Consider the following 21,693-nt stretch of genomic DNA (forward strand, 5'->3'; position numbering starts at 1 on the left):
AAAGTCATGCTGGCCAGCTCCCACTACCACAGCACCCTGTGCACCACAGTGTGTGAAGTCATCAGAGCACGGTACCATCCTATGGGTGAAGAAAAGATCAGGCAGGTAGTGTAATACTACTGCACATGAACTGTGAGTTCAGGGAGTCAAGTGATCCTACTGGCTAGCTATGCCTAGTCACCATATAAATCCTAATAATAAAAACTTCACTGTCTCCCTCCTCCTTGGCCAGTCCAGATGGTTAAGGAAATCTCATTAGCGAAGGAAAGACACGAAGATGACAGAAGGCAAACAACCCAAAATGTGGCAGCTGAATGTTAGCATGTCTCCCCCTCCCTTTCAACAAACCAAGTTACATTCACAAAACAAAAGGAAACAAGGTTAAAATGAAGTTTATTAGTTTTTTGTTTTGTTTTTTAAGCTTTTTTTTTTATATAAAACTGTTTGTGAAACAGCTATTTTATTCCCATGGCAGAGTGACCCCTGAAAGATGCACTAACCCCTTCTTAAGGCCTTAACAAGAGAAAATTTGTTTGTTTTTTAAACTCAAATGTTTAAAAATTACACAATTTACAAAAAAATAACCATATGGTATAGGCTATTAAATTGACATTCTCCCTTCCGTCGGAAAAAACAACAAAACCCAGAAACAACCCACCCACACACTAAAGAAGGGTTAACTGAACTTTCCTGGACAATTTAAACACACATTGATTCCATCAACATTCAGACTTCCTGTTCAACTTCCCACCCTGGCAGACAAACCAACATCCTCCTCTAGCCTGCTTTCAAAAGAGACGGCAGCTTCTTGGAATGATTTAGGGGTGTTCATCATTACCATGAATGGCAGAAACACCCTCCCCACACCCACCATTCGGTGCAGACATCTATGGGGGTGGAGGGGGGTGTATTTGTCTAGCAGCAGCTACCTTTTACTTCACAAGTCGCATGACCTAGGAGTCAGATGTTTTCAAGCTTCTATTGTTAATCAAAATAAATAGTGTTTCTTGAAAAGAAAATATTGTAAACTCGCTCCCCACACATACACATATGAACAACTCATTGCCTGCAGCCATCCAATCCCCCTTTCTATCCCACAGACAGTTCTGTAATGAAAGAGGATTTTAAAAAAAATTTTCTTTAAGTCTTGAGCTCTTCTTCCGGAAGCTGGGGGGAAGAGGAGGGAGACAAATCTGGTTAGTGGAATGCAAATTCCACTCCCTTTTCAACAAAAGAGGGATAGTTCAGGAGCCTCATTTGGATTCTGGACTTAATATTTACTGTAGTTAGAAGAAATTGTGAATTTATCTGTGTTTTTAATATTGAATCAAATGCATAAAAAGGGATAGTGCACCTTTCATTTAAAACAAAGTCTTCCAAGACTAAAAAATAGATCTTTATATATATATATATATTTTATCCCTCCCTCTTTAATTCCCCCCACCTGTTTCCTCTTTTTTCCCTCCCCTCCCCATTGTCACTATGGAGTTTGTGTCCATGGAAACAGCTGGTTCAGACTCCTTGGTCATATTCTGTGATGTCATCAGTCTTGAGTGTGATGTAAGAATTTATGAAGGAAGTGCTGGCATTGGCAGGCACATCAAGAGGGGGCATGGCTGCACAGTGGGAGAGATTTCATTCAGTCATGAATGTCCACTGCTTTTTATCTCAACAGCCTAACCTGCAAAACAAAGTGAACACAGCAATATTAGTATACTTAGGGTTACCCTTGTAACAGCCACCAGGACTTCACAGCAGCTTACCCAACAACCTGTCAGAGCAGTAATGCCAAGAGCTAAGTTCACAGAAGCATGATCGTGGTTATTTCTTTACAACACATTTTATGTGGTGAAAGGTATCGGATTAACAAGCCCTGGAGACTGTAATCTATTTAGCTACTGAAGGGGTACAGCATGGGCAGCCGCAGGAGCATACGTTTTCCCTACCATCACCAAGCCACAGACCTTATAACACAGAACCACTTCCTGCAGTGAGAAGATCATTAATCCTTAGTCTGTTTGCTGGAAACTAGCAACAAAGGGGCCCAATTAGGATCAGTTATGATGGTGGATCTGTGATGTGACACCTGCCCACTAGGAACTGGACTGAGACTCCAACACATTTCATACAGACAGATCACCAACCAGCCATCAGATAGTAACAACTTCCAACCAATACCAATCTGGGACTGTAATGGAACTGATGACTGAGTTAACAGGTTCCATATCCAGTTATTAATTGCCTGAAGTGACCAGTCCTCACTAGAGGGAGGATGAGCCTCATTTTGTGTATAGTTTACATTTCCTTATGCTGTTTTCTTGTAGTAGGTTGCAGACTGCAGGGTTACGTAAGATTAGTGTAAGGAACAGACTTGGCGTGTCTTCAGGCAAAACTTCAAACTCTGGAACGGCCAGTCCTTCTCTAGGATGTTTAGTATTTCAACTGTACAGATCAAGAAATCCCATGAGGAAAGATACAGAACTCCAGGAGTTTAAGCATTGTTGAGACTGAGGTAGCTCAAAACAGGAGTCGAATTCTCCGCAATTAAAGCCACACTTCCTGTTAATTTTTCTAGGAAACACCTCGCTCTCCCTTAACAAGTTGCCACTGCTAAGAAAACTTAAAAGATTTAAATATCGTATTCCTTCCTGAGACCCAAGATTAAGTTATTCTGCAAGAATAGTCCTTTGCTGTAGCTCACGTAACACTCGTATATCCTTTCATAAATGAGCTCAAGTCAAAAACAAAAACCACAATTTATGCTGAACGTATGTACTGCAGTTAATAGCATTACGGGTGCATACACAAAACACACCTACTACTGGCAGTTAGAATTCCAGGACGCCCTGCTGGCTGTGCTATGAAAAGATAAGCTACTCTGGGTATCAGCACACAAAGTAGATCCCATCCCAGCAAGCATACTACTTTACTGCTAAAATTTTCACATGCAGCAATACAAGGCTAAGAGCAAACAAAAAGACATGAGGCAAGTATGTAAAAAATAAACTACTATAAAGAGGTGATATCATTGAAGGAGAGAGGGAAATTCCTAGAAGTAACAGCTCAGGCAGCTAATCCTTGTTGGTATTCATTATTGTGCAACTGTAAGCCCTTATTGAAGGAGTAGCAAGTCCATGCTGCTGCCTCTGGCTTCTGGACAACTGTGGCTTGCCCATGCTTGGAAGCAATCCAGCGCATTAGGCACTGACTCAGGGAAGGAACAGGCTCACCATATACAAAGACACCCCCTGTTCCTGGAAAAAATCCAGAGCACCAGGCACACTCACCCACAGTCACTCGTATCTGGAATTGATACAAATGTTCTAGGGGCAAATTGGCTCAGGAAGAGAGGAGCAGCAAACAGACACACAACCCACTGCCATTCCTGAACTTGATCCAGAGCACTAGAGTGCAGGCCCCTTTTTCCCTTACTGGGATCAGAATGAAAGCAGCCAAAAACAAAGAAAAAAAACTCCAACCACACCAACAGCCAATCCTTCTATTTTAGCAGACAACTTTACAGCCATTTCCACCAAAAGCAGCAAAGGGACACACATCTGTCCCACTGTGGGAAGATAGTTTCCCTAAACTACCATGCATATCACAGTTATTCAAACTTACAAGAATAGCTTTGATTGGAGGGGAGGGAGTGCAGGGCCAAATTAGAGGAAAGGATCCATAAGACATTCTCTACTGAAAAAGGGTGGGGAGAGACACCAGTATCTCCAAATTAGAAGTATCTGGGAGAAGAGAAGAGGTGGGGAGAATGCAACACCCAGCTTCAGGCACAGCATTCATATACTCGTGGTATTATCCCCCTTTCCTCTCTCCTGGGGGATTCTCAAATCCTTGTCATCGTTTTGAGGACGCCTTAACTCATACTACTCCATACTTTCACACTAGGCTTTTTATTCAGAGCTTATGGGCCAGATCCGTGGCTCCTTGTCTGGCCTCTACGCACCCCTCCTCCCGTGCAAACTGGCCCTAAAAATGGCCCAACAAAGCTGCTGGAAATTCTAGCGATGGAGGAGAATCCTCAGCAGGCATAATCAGCTCTGCAACACCCCCCTTTTCTCCCCCCTCCCATGCTCACATAAGGGAGCATCTTGGGGGTGGGAGGGAACGCGCTGAGGGAGCATCTAGCTCCAGTGACACCTGGCCAGTAGAACAGCTCTAGCAGGCAGTTACAAGCAAGCCGAGGTTTGAGGAGCACGGAAGCCGCTTTTACTTCTGCTAAGGGCTAAACTGGCTCCAAGGACTGAAGGAGCAAAAAGATGCTTTAAATCACCTCCCTCTTTTCCTTGGAGTCCTGTGCCTAGCACTGGCCAACCAGATTTGGTAGCCATATACAAGCCCTACTATATGGGTTAAAAGTAGAAGTTATTTAACAATTTTCACTAAGCTGTACAGGAGGGGGCTTGCATCATCAGGCTCTAGCCTTGTACCCTCCAGTTAGAGCTTCCGTGGCCTGAGAGGCAGGAATCTCAACTTACACCAAAACAGGAATAGCAGCAATGTACTATAAACCTTCCACTTCCCAAAACAAATACCCAATGTGGAGAGACTATTTATTGCCATTCCTCCAACAAAAATATCCATGAGGGTAGAAGAACTAACAAGCTCCAGAGAAGACAGTAGTGGGTAACAAGACCATGACCCACACATATATAAATGAGCGTACTGTGAGATGTAGACTGGGCCGCTTGGAGAGTCCCTGAAACCAGGCAACAGCCCTATAACCAGAGTTCTGACCTGCACTGCATTATGCACTATCTTCTACATTAGAGCTACTTCAGGCTCTCTGGCCCAATGCACTGCCTATCAGGTGGTAGTTTGCAGGACAGGGGCTGCTGGCTGGTAGTGGAAGCAGCTGCTTCTCAAGCTGCAGCTCTGGACTCCCTGTTCCTCTACTCCCAGAAGCAAAGAGGCCTATGAGGGAAGGAGGGAAGCTGCCCATGAGTCGTCTGCAGTAGTCAGACAGGAGAGGCTGCTGCTGGGCTTACACAGGAGGGGGAGGAAAAATGAGCAAAAACAGCCCTGCAGCTTAAGAGCCTGATGTGGTCCCTGTTCCCCCCTGTGAATAATGTCTAGGGCTAGGCTCCTTCCCAAAATCTAACACTGGCTCCTCCTGAGCAGCTTCAGTCTTTAGCTCACTGGCCTCTCTATACTCCTTGGAGGGAAGGGGTACGGGGTGGAGGGGGAGGGGAGAAAGAGAATCACCACCAACAGCAGCCCCTTGGGAGGGACAGAGGATGGCAAATCAGCAGTGTGTGTGAATGGGCATGATTGGAATATGGGAGGCTACATACATTTGGGGGCCTCATTAATTGTATGGGGATGTTGCAAGAATTAATTTGGGAGCAGTCTGGGCAGGGATCACTCAGGCCCTCACCCTGGTGCCCCATGAAAAGCCTATGTAGAGAGCCCATTCCTGAATCCACCAGAAGCCTGGAAAGGGACCCCACATATACCTGACCCTAAAAGTGGAACACTTTTGTTTTGTTGTATGTCATACCACAAGCAACAGATACTTCTTGTTTATGGTGTGACATTCAACAAAACACCAGTGTCATTTGTCACACACTGTGGTGGCGTATTTTTCACATTGGCAGGTTGGATGGTTGAGAGGCATGCCCACAACTTCCCACGGGGAGCAGAAGAATGTTGGGGGAGGGGAGAGGTAGAGGCAGAGTTGGAAAGGGAAAGAAGTTGTTAAAAGAACCGTTTTCCCCCTCTCTCTCACTCTAATCTTCCCCCTCACCTAACAGCGCTTGTCAAAAGCAAGGGCAAATGCCCTGGATTCACTGTTTCCTTATTGGAGGAACTTCTAGAAGGAGGGGAGGAACAAAATACAATGATTATTATTAATAATAATACTTTGAGCACCATAGCTGTACAAAGCACTTTATAAAGCTAAGACGACAGGTATCTGTCTCGTGGAACTTAAAACGGATCAAGCATAAAACTCAAAGTAGACTGCCCTGCGAGAGGGGATTAACATTGGAAAACTATGCCGTGACTTTGCTCTAAGAACACACAAGTCAAGCAACTTGAAATTGAAAAACCCACATGAAAAAAATTAAGGGCACATTAATGTTCACTGACTCCTTAAGTCTTATAAAACAAAGATCTAACAGTTATCAGGGTGGACAAAAATAATTTAAAAATAATTAAAAACAATTTTTTTTATTTAAATTAAATACAGGTTTGTTTTTTAAAATTAAACTTGAAACTCACAACCTATATTAAGGCCTGGAACCAGACTTTGCCGTACTGCTAAACAACTTTTGAGAGCAGGAGCCACGTCTGCAGGTGTAGAGAATATCTTCCTCATTTCAGTTTATTCAACTAGTTCAATTCAATTACTAATTAATTCAAAGTTAAGAAATCAAGTCAGAATTGAAAAAGTAGGAAATACTGTCTTCCTCTTCCAATCTATGAATAAGAACTAGGTGTGAGAGGATGAGATCTCCTAGTTCTAAAATCTTTAATGGCATAGTGACCAGAAACAATCAGTTCAATCTACTTACTATAGACAACACTTCCCTTTAATAAATGTGACAGTTTTACTTCTAAAACATGTTTTAATAAACTTTTAGATGAACTTTTTTTCCTTAAGTATCAAGCACATTTAAGGTGGTTCTATTTAATACATTTAAAATGCTGTTTTAATTGAATTTTAATTTCCATCCAAATAGAGCTTAATACAAATAACAAGTAAAAAATTAATAAATAAGAAATGCATCAATCATTCATTTTCTATCATAAAATGTAAAAATTAAGAATTTCAATAAATGCAAGTTAAGCTATATAACCGCTTAAATAAATGTGTATAGATACAGTGTATCCACCTGGTTAGGAAAAAGAAGGACCAATTTTAATGTAAAGGTTATATAGTTGCAAATCAGCATGTTTTAATGGTTACCAGCCAGTGAGAATCAACCTCTCTTTAGCAAAACAACTAAAAAGTACAAATGCAAAACAAAATTAAAATCTATTCTTTTAACCAAGGTTTCCTGGTTTATGATTTAAAATATGATTAAAATCAGTAATTTAAATGGCTTTTATTTAAACAGTCCACCCTGATTATCATAAAGAAGCCAGCTCCATGTCTGCTCAAGTTTACAGAGCTGTAAAAGACGCTAGCAATACACTCTGCTAGACCATTATCCAATTATTTCTCAACCACACCATCATTTACACTTTATGGAAAACAAAAATAAAGTTGAATTAAAAAAATCTTGATGAGCTTTACTATTTAGGAAAAATGGACAATAAATATTAATGGTTAATTTTGTCTAAATAGCTATTTTTCTTTAATGAAAGTCTCAGAATGTAAGAGTACTAAAAACCAAAGAAGAACTGAGCTAAACCAAGCCAACAGCCACATCACAGTCCTAATACCAAATACTAGCCGTTTTCTGCTGTTGCACATATAAAATAAAAAACAATTTATTAAGTCTCACTTCCTTCATATAAAATACCACAAAAAACACTTTGTAGTCACTTGACTAGAGAAATGAGGAAGGTTTTAAGGCAAGACTTAACAGGAAGCGGCTGGGAAGAGAAGCGAGTCAAGAAGGGGGAAACAGCTTTAGTTAGATAAGGCAGCAGAAGTAAAAAAGAGCAACTCTCATCTGCAGAATCAGGGAAAACGAACAGAGGCAAGCAAGACCAGGTAACGCAAACGAGCAACGGAATGAGGTCAAGTGCCAACTCGAGGGTGACTGGGGACACCTGCTCCAACAGGACTCAGATTGCAAACTCATTTCATTTATGGCTTGTCTTCATGTATAGCGCTACAGTGGCGCAACTGCTAGCACTTTAGCAAAGAGGCTCCTACACCGAGAGGTAGGACCCTACTAAATTTACGGCCATGAAAAATGTATCACGGACCATGAAATCTGGTCTCCCTCTGTGAAATCTGGTCTTTTATGTGCTTTTACCCTATATTATATAGGGGGAGACCAGTGTTTCTCAAATTGGGGGTCCTGACCAAAAGGAAGTTGCAGGGGGGAAGGGTGTCACAAAGTTATTTGTGGTGGTGGTGGGGGGGGGGGTGTCACGGTATTGCCACCCTTACTTCTGTGCTGCCTTCAGAGCTGGGCAGCCAGAGAGCAGAAGCTGTTGGCTGGGGTCCCAGCTCTGAAGGCAACGCCCCACAGCAGTAGCACAGAAGTAAGGGTGGCAATACGATGCCATGTCACCCTTCCTTCTGCGCTCTGCCTTCAGAGCTGGGTGGCTGGAGAGAGGCGGCTGCTGACTGAGTGCCCAGCTCTGAAGGCAGCAGGGCAAAAATAAGGGTGACAACACCATACCATGCCATCTTTATTTCTGTGCTGCTGGTGGCAGCAGCTCTGCCTTCAGAGCTGGGCTCCCAGCCAGCAGCCGCCGCTCTCCGGCCGCCCAGCTCTGAAGGCAGCGCCACCACCAGCAGCAGTGCAGAAGTAAGGGTAACAGTACCACAACCCCCCCTACAATAACCTTGTGACCCCCCCCAGCTCCTTTTTGGGTCAGGACCCCTACAATTACAATATTGTGAAATTTCAAGTTTTAAATATCTGAAATAATGAAATTTACTATTTTAAAAATCCTTTGACTGTGAAATAGACCAAAATGGACCGTGAATTTCATAGGGCACTACCGATAGGAGAGCTTCTCCCACCAGCGCAGTTAATCCACATCCCCGAGACAATAGCTATAATTGGCAGGAGAAGCTCTCCCGTCAACACAGTGCTAGTTTACATGGGGGGTTAGGTTGGTATAACTACATCACTCAGGAGTGTGGATTTTTCACACCCCGAGCGACGTAGTTATATCGATAAAGGTCTGTGGTACAGATCTGGCCTTAGGTCACCAACTGCCATCAGTTAGCAATGACTTTTGATTTTGGGTGTTCTGCATATTTATAGTGATCTGCAAGCTAACTAGATAACTAAATGGATATTCTGCAGAGCCAGGGTATGAGGAGATGCATTTCTCAATAGCTTTGCATTTTGGTAACCAACAATAGTAAGGGAGTAAATACAAGGATAAACGTTAGAGTCATGAGATTATGGCCACACAGATACAACTCTACCTACTTCAGCTCCAGTCTGGTTGGACAGGCAGGAGAAAGGGCTTTGGGGTGGGTGGGGGGAAGGGAGGGAGAGTGTAACAGACCCCTAGTAAGAATCACCACTTGCACCAATTTGGGTAGAGGTATCCTGCATCCTAAAAGTGAGAGGCCTGCACGACTATAATCACTGCACAATTATAATCATCTTGAAATATCAATGCAATTTAATTCTGACCTGGTAACATCCATGTTACAAAACTGCAAGGACAATAAGACTAGTTTATTCCAAAGTACAAAGTTTAAGAAGGTGGCAATCCTACATCTAAGTGAGGTGGTAGGGTTGTTTTTTGGTTTGTTTGATGGTTTTTGGAAGTTCACTATTTAGGTTCCATAAAATTAAGGAAAAATTTCTGCCAGATTCTGATGCACATGGAAGAGAAAAGTACGAATGGACGTTTCTGGTACTGAATATGGGAGTTGGATGAAATCCAGCAACAGTAGAGGAGGTCAGTTATTAAGCTTTGCCCTTCACCTGTAAACAGAGGGAATTGCTAAAGAAATACAAAAATGAAACTGCTAGGCTGAACAAAATGGAGTGACAAAAATCAAAGCAATCCCAATCTCTGCGTGTGTACAAACTGCCCCCACAGAAGTGGAGAGAGGGCATGGGGGGAACTGGAAGTCCTCCCCCCAACTCACCTGTGCTTGCTTTTATTTCCATTCCCAGGAGCACACTTCCCCCCTCACCCCCGCTCCGACTGCTCTGTGCTGAGACTGCCTTTCACCATCTTGTTCTGCAAGGAGGGAAGAGAGCAAGGAAGGAGGGGCTGATGAACGAAACCAGAAGGAGGAGGAGCAGGGAGGTATGAGCAAGAGACAGGGGAAGGAAAGAGAGGCACACAGAGAATGAAAGAGAGAAAGAAAAGTCAGTACACTGGAATGAGTTATTCAGATTTTCAGACAGGATTTTCCCCATGACAAGAGTTGTCATTAAGCAAGAGTGGAGAGTTTGGTATTAAATTTAAAAAAATATATACAGAATTTCACAAGAAAAAGCAAAACTTCTCAATAAAACCCTTTAAAGGTGACTTGCAAAGGATTTCTTAAACATTGGGCATGTGCCCTTTTACGGTCTATACAAGAGGCTTGAAAGTTCTCTTCCCCAACACTGTTACTCAACCCTAAAAATATAAGGAATGTTGAGCATGGCCATCCCTGGCTCTGCTGGAGCACCTACTGGATGGGTCAGAGGATTTATAAAGTTAGCTCTCAAACCTCAGTTAAAGAGATGGTGTGTCTGGTGTTAATTAGCTACTGAGGTTACATAGGCATTAACAAAAAGCAAAGAGCTTTAAACAGTCTAACTAAAAGTCCCTTCCTCTCTCAGTTACTCAACTTTCACCCTTCTGGCTCTCGCAAAGTCACAGTTTAACTTTTTCTCCAGTGAGTCATTTTAACACAGTGGTTCTCAGCCTTTTCCACATCAAGACCCCTTTTTCCATATCAGGATCACCCCTCAACCATCTCTCGCTAGCCTCCCCACCCTCCCATTTACAATATTGGAAGGGTAAGGTGGTCATGACCGCCAGGCTGAGAAACCATGTATTTCTTCCCAGGAAGATTTGGAGCAAACTAATGCTGATCAGTGAAGCATTCAGCAAGGGCAGAGCAACATTCAAGCAAGGAAAATCCTTCCATTCTCTCTTGAGCTCAAACAAGTGACTCAAAACTGTACCATGAACAAACTTCAGTGTGAAAGAGAAGCTGCAGATGACGAATGCCAATTTCTTCCCATAAAATAGGCAAAAGATCTGTACTGGGCTTAATGTTAGTAGATGTCACACTTTCACAACTTCATCACGTACCTGTTTCAGTTCCACTGCCATCCCCTGTCCCTTCAAAGCTTAGCAGGGAACTGAACTGTGTTCATATAGCTTATAAAACAGACTGCATTCTAGTCACAAGGCAGCTGTGTTTTAATGTTTTCCTATCAAAGTTTGGGGACCATCATTGCAAATACTAATACAGTAACTCCTCACTTAACGTTGTAGTTATGTTCCTGAAAAATGCGATATTAAGCGAATCCAATTTTCCCATAAGAATTAATGTAAATAGGGGGGTTAGGTTCCAGGGAACTTTTTTTCACCAGACAAAAAAAAGTACACACATATATATACACACACACACACAGTATAAGTTTTAAACAAACAATTTAATACTGTTCACAGCAATGATGATTGTGGAGCTTGGTTGAGGTGGGGGAGTCAGAGGGTGGGATATTGCCCAGGGAATGCCTTGCTGCTAAATGATGAACTAGCACGTGGCTGAGCCCTCACGGGTTAACACGTTGTTAACGTAGCTTCACACTCTACAAGGCAGCAGGAATGGAGGGAGGGGAGACAGCATGGCAGGCAGAGACAGAGACACACACCCTGTGTGTGAGAGAGAGAGATGCACATTGCCCCTTTAAGTACGCTGAACCACTCTAAGTAGACTGTCTTTTTAAGTAGACCAGGAAGTTGAGACAGCAGCTGCTGCCAGCACGCTCCCTCCGTCCTAAGCCCTGTCGTTTCCCCACCCTGCTCATGGAGATGTGGGGAGGGGGACACCCTGATATTAGCTTCCCTCTTCCGTCCCTACCCCCCACACCACCACCCTGCGCCGCCCAGCAAGCAGGAGGCTCCTGGGAGCAGCTCCAAGGCAGAGGGCAGGAGCAGCACATGGCAGTGGGGGGAGGGACAGCTGAACTGCCCGGCAATTCATAGCCTGCTGGGTGGCTGCTGCACAGGGAACTTAGGGGAGCTGATATGGGAGTTGCCGGTCCACCCTGGTTTTAAGCCCCCACCAGCGAGCTCCAACAGGCTGCTCTTTCTGCAAGCAGTGGACAAAGCAGGCAGCTGCCAAACAACGTTATAAGGGAGCATTGCACAACTTCAAACAAGCATGTTTTCTAATTGATCAGCAACGTAACAACAAAACATCGTTAACTGGGACGACTTTAAGTGAGAAGTTACTGTACAGCACTTCCAACTCAACCTATCTGCAAGAACTGAATGCTGGAAAACTTTAGAAGTTTATTTTATTTTAATTTTTTTAACCCTATAACACAGGGGTTCTCAACTTCATTGCACTGCAATCCCCTTCTGACAACAAAAATTACTACCTGACCCCAGGAGGGGGGACTGAAGCCTGAGCCCACTTGAGCCCTGCCACCCCAGTTCAGAGGGCGGGGAGGGGGAGGACACACAACAAGACAAAGCCCAAGCCCCACCGCCCCAGGTGGGGAGGCCAAAACCCAAGGGCTTCAGCACCAGGCAGGGGCTTGGTAACCTGAATCCCTGCCGCCAAGGGGCTTTGGCTTTGGCCCAGGCTCCGGGTGGTGGGCTCGGGCTTTGGCCCAGGCTCCGGGTGGTGGGCTCGGGCTTTGGCTTCAGCCCTGGGTGGTGGAAATTGGGCTTCAGGCCTAGGCCTCAGCAAGTCTGAGACAGCCCTGGTGACCCCATTAAAATGGGGTCATAACCCCCTTTTGGGTCCCAAACCATAGTTTGAGAATGGCTGCTATAACATGTCTTGTCAGTGGACAGCAAAACCAGGAAATCCTTGTGTTACAGATCCTTCACAATCACACTAGACAACTGTCAGGAAAAGACCACACCAGTTTCATCCAGCTGTTGGGGCAGTTCACACCTTTCAGTTACTGTTTCAGGTTGCCTGTAGATTCAGGCAGGCACTAGTGCATTGCTTTATGCTTGTTCCACATTTCTGAGGTTCTCTCTGCAACCATAAGGACTACAATTTTTTTTTTTTTTAAATGAAAGGATGAGAAAAAGGGAGGCTGATCACTGCTTACAAATTGAGAACCAATGTCCTAGAGTCTTCCAGGCTAGACAGGATTTGAATTTCTAACGTAAAAAACAAACCACCACTATTTTTTAAGAAGTGTGGGGGTAAATACATAAAAATAGCTTGTTGTGGTAAAACCACTTGCTCAGTATACTTTTCTCCTTTACACAGATTTTCTTTCAGAACTACCTTGTAAAAATACCAGAAGCCACCAGATGTCAGTCTAATCCAAGGCACAGCAGAAGAGAGCTGCTGACAAGTACCTGAATGGAGTAACTGAAACCTGACTTCTCTGAAGCATTCTTGCAAGTGCTAAGGAGCAGAATCCCCCTCTCCCAAAATCTAAATTACAAGTGGTGCTGTCTATACTCTCATACAATTTAAACAGATTTCTATTAGCCACCAGAAACGCCATTCCTCCTGACATTTTCGATCTCCTAGTTATACAGACGGATGCTTCCGTAACTTGTACTGAGGATGTGAGGGAAGCAGAATCAGCTGAGTAACTGTACTCAACCTGGTAACTGCTGAACTATGACAAGCTGCTTCTATTTCTGGCAAGTCCTTGCTTCCAACAGCTGAGTGAATTTTTTTCCATGAGATGTTTTTCCTTCCTTCTTGCATTCCTGGTAAATCCCAGAAAGAACCTTCACCAAAAAGTTGCAGTACAGAACTCAAAAAGTAGTAGTGTATTGATTGTACCATAAAAGATAGGGAATTAGGCTGGGTTTCATATAGTCTCTCTGAAGGTCCAGACAGCAACTAGCAAAGACATACAGTAGGCTTCACATATCTTCTTAAGCAATCTGTATTCTTCTAGGTAGAAACTCATCCCCAAAAATGCATTCCCCATAGAACAACCCACCCACACGGCTTCATCTAAAAGCATCTCCTCCCTCTCAAACACGTTATCTGGGTATAAAATTACTTCATTAAAACAAATGTAGTCAGAGCCCAGTGGAGGATAGCACTGAATGGACCTAGCAGGGAAGAGGTTTCCTCTTACCTTGTGCTTGGGGCACCTCACTGAGAAATTCTCTTCGTTTAGTAAACAATCTAGAGGAGAAGACAGACAGCAATTTGATTATTTTATTTATAAAAGTATACCTTGCATAATGTGTACACACTCATCATACCTTTCAGATAGATGTATTCAGAGATCTCTTCTAGAATTACTAGAAGGGTTTTTTTTTGGAGGAAAGGGGTTTCAGGAATATTTTAGTAAATTAAGTTACCAAGAGACCTGAGTGATATTGTCCTTACTGCAATCAATATGCCAAGCCCAAATTTCCCCAAATGCCTCATTGCTGCATAATGAGTAAAAGTCAGAGCAAACCCACAAATCTCTCCTAGCTTCATGGATTCTAACCCTTAGAAATACAAAGACAGGAAAGACCAGATACACTCATCTCATCTTAGCATATTATCCCTGCTTTATGTTTCAGAGGAAAGGGACTTCCCCTCATGTTTATCACAAAGTACCTGTAATATCAGGGGCAGAAAAAAGTTGGTGTGTGTCTTGTGACTTATTTCCAACCCCAAATCTAGTGATCAAGTTTTGTTCATTGACACCATGCTTGATATACCACAGGGTCATTCATATTGCTCTTGGATCTGCTTCCACACTCTGTAAATGTGAAGCTTCACTAATCTAGGAAACAGTTTAATGACTTCACATTTTTTAAGGACACTAGAACAGATCAAGTTTGTTTTTAAAAGTGACTTTAGCATTGTTAACAAGTGCTACATTAACAGCTCCTGGAACTGTAAGTGCTATATCCATAGAAGAGGGTGCACTAAAGCCAACAAGGCAGTGCAAACTTTGGCGCTCCAGCCTTCTACTTAGGGATTTCCAAGAGCCCCACATTTCCATTTCACAATCAAATCTTGAAGCAGCAGTGCCCTCTCCATCGGGGGTTCAGCTGCATCTGCTAGGTATTGTCATCTATGGTGCTACCCCACTCTTGGTCATCTTTTGACATCACCTCCAAATACCTGATGTTACTCAGCCAGCATCTCATTATTTCTGGTGGATCATCAGTGTAAAAATTCAGCAAGGCATTTATGACCACATGTCCTCTCCAGTGTCCCCAGATTGCCAGCAAGTATCGCAGTGGTTAATAAAATGTGCTAATTAAAAAACTTTTAAAAGTATGTAGCATAACTACGGCTCTCTGCTGTTCCAATCTGCTAGATGAGCTTAAACAGACAGCACCTAGGGCTCCAGGGCAACGCTTTCCAGACACCCAAGCAGAGTTTGCTTTGCTGGTAAGAAATGCTTCTCAGTTTCAAGATCAATGCCTCTGGCCTGAGTCAAAAGGAAGTAGCATGCAATAGGCTTCATTACTTCAGAGATTTAAAAAAGAGAGAGAATAAAAACCCTTATCCCTGCGCTAAGGGCAATAATTTCAAATTCAAATTTCAATTTCAAAAGTATAGGAAAGACTGTCTCATTATAAAGATAGGAATTTTGCACAATGAGACTGTACCATGAATTATCATTGTACAACACTGTAACCATCAGAACAAACCCAAAAATAATGAAAAGTGAAGATGTTTTCTCCTTTTAGTGAATTCAGCACTGGTGACAGATGAATCCTCCATTCATCCCCAGATGGGAAGGGCACATGTGGAGGGGGGCAGTATAAGCTTCCACACACTGTTTTCTGTCAAGATACCTCATGCCCTGGATCTGGACCACGTGTGGGGGTGAGAAAAGCTCAATATCTATTATTCATTCTTTGTCGTTTTTTTACCATAAATGTTAACATTGGAGCCAATTAATGCCAACTGTGGTAATTAGTGTTAAAGGTTAGGGACGCTGATCTCCACACTGGAATGGGAGAGACACCCTGAGCTCATTTCACAACAGCCACTGACTATTCATAAGATGGAAAAAACTTTTGCTTACTAACAACTTGGCCTTGGTTTTAACTGGTGACCTAAGGTAACACATTTAATTTCCCAGTCAAGTAAACTTTATAAATCAGCTCCAAGAGGTAATTTTAGATAGCAAGACAACAATACATCAAGCTATGGTCAGTTCAAGGAGGAAGATGAAAAGGCAGCCACACACCTTGTTTGAGCAGGTTTTCCTGCATGGAAGAGTCAGGGAAAATGTACAACAAAGGATAATTTTAACAAGCAATTATGCTTATATCTCCTTGTACTTTGTCTCTCTCTCTGGTTTGTTACCCTTCACAAAGAATATTTGCAAGCAAAGAGGACTTTTGTCCCTTAAGAGTTCATCATTTGCTAGTTATTCTGTTTATAGAGTACATATCCTTTGTTTGTGATATCACATAATATGGATGCTGTGGAGACAACTGTGATGTAACAATCAGGATTTGACTCCAGGTGGGAAAGAAAAAAAAATAGAGGGAGTGGATGCGAAATCTCAAGAAACAAGAATCCTGTTTCCATGGAGATGTCTCTAGGACTAAGTTATCTCAGACGTCAGTGATTCTTTATAAATCTGAACAGATGAAAGCTAAACACAGATGAAACGTTAACAATAGCCATTTCCATATTATTATTATTACCATAGTGAAAAGCACCATAAAGTCACATCAAAACGAACAGTAAACACAACACAACACACAGGAGTCATGGGCAAGCAATCTTCCTCCACACGTCCTTACACAGCCTCGTGAAACATGCCATTCCACATATCACCCAGTCAGCCACATCGTTGAATCACACTCACCACAGGTGCCCCCTGACCATGGCATTCGGCACCAGTCCCTGCAAAACTTGCTCCCATTCTTCCTCCTCTCACCCAAACCACATGTCCCACAAACTCAAGTTTCCTTTTACCATCTTATTGATATCAGATATCACTTCAGTTATGCTGTACATCTGGGTGATTACCTCCTTCTTAGTGGTGTGCAATGTATAGCTAACATGCAGCAATTGCCTGTAGCATTTCACTTTGAAGGCAGAGAGTGTCAATGTTCTGTTTCTGTAGCATCCACATCTACCATGCATAAAGCAAGATGCTGAAGACAAGACTGCAGCAACTTCATTTTATACTTCATAGTAATACCTTTGCTTCTCTAAATTTGGCTGAGTGTCGTTAGAGCAGTAGCCACGAGTCCAATTCTATGTCGATTTGGCTTTCCTTGTAGTCATGCCACCCCAATATTTGAAGTGTTCAGCATGCTCCAATGCCTCCTCAGATTTGGGTAGAAATTTCTTTGCCTTTTCAACAGGCTTAGATTTCCCCATTGTCTTTGTCCTATCTTCATACAGAAATTATTTAAGTGGCACTGTTTAATTTTGATTTGGAGAGCTAGAGTTCAGCTCTCTTGCACACCAGGATGTCTTATTTTGATAAGGATTATTTTGTATGTAAGGAGATCAAGCACAAGATTGAGTTAGGGTATATAAAAGCATTCATACGTACAGACTGGAGCAGGTTTATTAACCATGTGCCTCCTCAAGAGCCAATCAGAAACAGTGGTGCAAAACTTGGTTTATTTAGGACCAGGCTAGTGATCTAGGACTGAAAACTGATCTTCAGTGCAGAAGCACAGAGCACTAACTGTTATCCTAAAGGGACATCCCCCAGCAAATTGATCCCCTGTTGAGCTATAAGGACCAGAAATAAAAATAAGAGTCATCCAGTATATTAGTACAAAGTCTTATGATTAGCATTCAGTTCCTGTTTTTGTTGCTTATCGATAATGGACTCGGACACTAAAAGGAGGAAGGTAGCTGTGCTACACTTGTTCTTCTCTGTAGTTCAAATACCAAAATTTAATCTGCTACTAAAATACTTATAAACGATGGGAAGTATTTAGTTTAAAAATCAAACATGCTTGTTACCAAAAATATTCCTAGAATTGTTTTTTAAAAACACAAATAATGCAGAGGGGAGACAGATCAGATGAGGAGCTGGGTGAGAAATTGGGGCTGGCTGGCAAAGAGACTTGGACTAGGAGCCAGTGGGGGCTGGGGATGATGATTGGAAACCAGAGAGAGGGAAAGAAACATATCAATTGAGGAACCAGAAGGGGAGGAACTGGAACTGGCTAGCTGAGGAGAATGGAACTGGTAAAAGGAACCAGGGATGGAGAAGATACAGGACTGGGACAGGGACTAGCTGGAGGAGATGGAGCAGAAATAATCACTTGTGGAGAAATGGGCAGAAGACTCTATATCCAGTAAAGCACACTTGCCTACAGAGCCTGGAATGGAATCCAAGACTCCAGAGTCTCACCATTCCTCTTCTGTTACAAATATCTGTGAAACCCATTTGCAAGGTATCTCATCCCCCTCTAGTACAGGTCCACAGAGAGTATGACAATTTACCACTACTCTCAGTTACCCCGTTAGCTCAAAGAGAAAGTATGTGTGTGGTGGATCTAGATTTCAATCCTGCTAACAACATATGGGTGTCACTATGATGCCACATGATGGAATTTTGGTTTTTTCAAGATCTAGGAAGTTACACATAAAACTATGTTAAAAGAACATGAAGTATTTAAAAATTTTAGGAAATGCCAGCAGTAAGGCTGCCAAATTTGGCCTTCTTGTGCATATGCGTTATGTGACAGTCTTTAAATTACATGATGACATTTTTTCCACAGAACCCATGTTCATTCAGTGCACAGCACAGCACAGCTTCTGTGATGAATCAGGGTTGTGTAGTGGAGGAGACTGTTTATAGGATCCCTCCTTCATGTTGCAGAAGCTGGAAGGTGTGCAGGGAAAGAGGCAGAGGATAGCAGGAAGAAAGATGATGGACTCATGGTTAGGTCAGCTGAATGCTGCCCTGGAAAACTGAATTCTATACCTGCCTCTGCCACAGAATTTTCTTATGTGATGCTGGGCAAGTCACTTAACCCAGACTTTTCACGCATGATCAAGTAATTGAGCATTCCTCATTTTCCAAGTGTGCAGCTTGAGATACTGGGCTCTGATCTGAAGAACAGGTGAGAACCCACAGCTGCAACTGATGTCAATGCAAGCTATGCTTTGAACACATGAAGTGCCATAAAATGCTGAGTACCCTGAAACAATGTCCTAGGCATCTCAAATTGAGCACCCAAAATTAGTGGACATTTTTTACTTTAATCTCTCTGTGCCTTAGTTCCCCATCTGTAAAATGGGGATAACACTCCACATCTCACAGGGGTGATATGAACATAAATTCATTAGCATTTGTGGAACACTCATGGTACAGTGATGAGCACCACAGAAAAACCCAAGAGAAAATTAATAATTCTGTCTGCAGAGCAGAGTTTGACTAGTGTACAGTCAATAAGGCCTAGAGTCACACACTGAACAATGAGAAAACATAATATTGAATAAAAAGAAAAGGAGTACTTGTGGCATCTTAGAGACTAACCAATTTATTTGAGCATAAGCTTTCGTGAGCTACAGCTCACTTCATCAGATGCATACTGTGGAAAATACAGAAGATGTTTTTATATACACAGACCATGGAAAAATGGGTGTTTATCACTACAAAAGGTTTTCTCCCCCCCCACCCCACTCTCCTGCTGGTAACAGCTTATCTAAAGTGATCACTCTCCTTACAATGTGTATGATAATCAAGGTGGGCCATTTCCAGCACAAATCCAGGGTTGAACAAGAACGTCTGAGGAACAGTCCGGGGGGGGGGGGGGGGGGAGGGAGAGAGAGAGAGAGAATAAACAAGGGGAAATAGATTACTTTTTATAATGAATCAACCATTCCCAGTCTCTATTCAAGCCTAAGTTAATTGTATCCAATTTGCAAATTAATTCCAATTCAGCAATCTCTCTTTGGAGTCTGTTTCTGAAGTTTTTCTGTTGTAATATTGCAACTTTCATGTCTGTAATCACGTGACCAGAGAGATTGAAGTGTTCTCCGACTGGTTTATGAATGTTATAATTCTTGACATCTGATTTGTGTCCATTTATTCTTTTACGTAGAGACTGTCCAGTCTGACCAATATACAAGGCAAAGGGGCATTGCTGGCACATGATGGCATATATCACATTGGCAGATGTGCAGGTGAACGAGCCTCTGATAGTGTGGCTGATGTTATTAGGCCCTGTGATGGTGTCCCCTGAATAGATATGTGGGCACAGTTGGCAACGGGCTTTGTTGCAAGGATAGGTTCCTGGGGTAGTGGTTCTGTTGTGTGGTGTGTGGTTGCTGGTGAGTATTCACTTCAGGTTGGGGGGCTGTCTGTAGGCAAGGACTGGCCCGTCTCCCAAGATTTGTGAGAGTGTTGGGTCGTCCTTCAGAATAGGTTGTAGATCCTTGATAATGCGTTGGAGGGGTTTTAGTTGGGATCTGAATGTGATGGCTAGTGGCGTTCTGTTATTTTCTTTGTTAGGCCTGTAGTAGGTGACTTCTGGGAACTCTTCTGGCTCCAGCAATCTGTTTCTTCACTTCCGCAGGTGGGTATTGTAGTTGTAAGAATGCTTGATAGAGATCTTGTAGGTGTTTGTCTGTCTGAGGGGTTGGAGCAAATGCAGTTGTATCGCAGAGCTTGGCTGTAGATAATGGATCATGTGGTATGATCAGGGTGAAAGCTGGAGGCACGTAGGTAGGAATATTGGTCAGTAGGTTTCCGGTATAGGGTGGTGTTTATGTGACCATCGTTTATTAGCACTGAGGTGTCCAGAAAGTGGATCTCTTGTGTGGACTGGACCAGGCTGAGGTTGATGGTGGGATGGAAATTGTTAAAATCATGGTGGAATTCCTCAAGGGCTTCTTTTCCATGGGTCCAGATGATGAAGATGTCATCAATATAACGCAAGTAGAGTAGGGGCATTAGGGGACGAGAGCTGAGGAAGCGTTGTTCTAAGTCAGCCATAAAAATGTTGGTATACTGTGGGGCCATGCAGGTACCCATAGCAGTGCCGCTGATCTGAAGGTATACATTGTCCCCATATGTAAAATAGTTATGGGTAAGGACAAAGTCACAAAGTTCAGCCACCAGGTTAGCCGTGACATTATTGGGGATAGTGTTCTTGATGGCTTGTAGTCCATCTTTGTGTGGAATGTTGGTGTAGAGGGCTTCTACATCCATAGTGGCCAGGATGGTGTTATCAGGAAGATCACCGATGGATTGTAGTTTCCTCAGGAAGTCAGTGGTGTCTCGAAGGTAGCTGGGAGTGCTGGTAGCGTAGGGCCTGCGGAGGGAGTCTACATAGCCAGACAATCCTGCTGTCAGGGTGCCAATGCCTGAGATGATGGGGCGCCCAGGATTTCCAGGTTTATGGATCTTGGGTAGTAGATAGAATATTCCAAGTCGGGGTTCCAGGGGTGTGTCTGTGCGGGTTTGTTCTTGTGCTTTTTCAGGGAGTTTCTTGAGCAAATGCTGTAGTTTCTTTTGGTAACTCTCAGTGGGATCAGAGGGTAATGGCTTGTAGAAAGTGGTGTTGGAGAGCTGCCGAGCAGCCTCTTGTTCATATTCCGACCTATTCAGGACGACAACAGCACCTCCTTTGTCAGCCTTTTTGATTATGATGTCAGAGTGGTTTCTGAGGCTGTGGATGGCACTGTGTTCTGCACGGCTGAGGTTGTGGGGCAAGTGATGCTGCTTTTCCACAATTTCAGCCCATGCACATCGGCGGAAGCACTCTATGTAGAAGTCCAGTCTGCTGTCTTGACCTTCAGGAGGAGTCCACCTAGAATCCTTCTTTTTGTATGTGTGTATAAAAACATCTTCTGTATTTTCCACAGTCTGCATCCGACGAAGTGGGCTGTAGCTCACGAAAGCTTACGCTCAAATAAATTGGTTAGTCTCTAAGATGCCACAAGTCCTCCTTTTCTTTTTGCGAATACAGACT

The 21,693-nt window shown here is 43.1% G+C and overlaps 1 protein-coding gene across 3 annotated transcripts in view; it reads right to left on the minus strand.

Annotated features, from left to right (window-relative positions):
- Positions 1 to 376: 376 nt before the first annotated feature.
- Positions 377 to 21,693, minus strand: part of TCF20 (transcription factor 20) — a 213,389-nt gene continuing 192,072 nt past the window's right edge. For 2 of the 3 annotated variants that reach the window (XM_084627342.1, XM_084627343.1), the window contains exons 4-6: positions 13,908 to 13,957; positions 9,758 to 9,885; positions 377 to 1,681 (exon numbers count right to left, since the gene is read on the minus strand). In XM_084627342.1, coding sequence (XP_084483468.1) covers positions 9,802 to 9,885; positions 13,908 to 13,957 — 134 coding nt within the window. In that variant the 3' untranslated portion in view covers positions 377 to 1,681; positions 9,758 to 9,801. The remainder of the gene's footprint in view (positions 1,682 to 9,757; positions 9,886 to 13,907; positions 13,958 to 21,693) is intronic. The other variant, XM_084627344.1, reaches the window with a different exon arrangement.

The sequence above is a fragment of the Lepidochelys olivacea genome (genome assembly GCF_965140295.1).
Source record: "Lepidochelys olivacea isolate rLepOli2 genome assembly, chromosome: 1".
In the NCBI taxonomy this organism is placed as follows: Eukaryota; Metazoa; Chordata; order Testudines; family Cheloniidae; genus Lepidochelys; species Lepidochelys olivacea.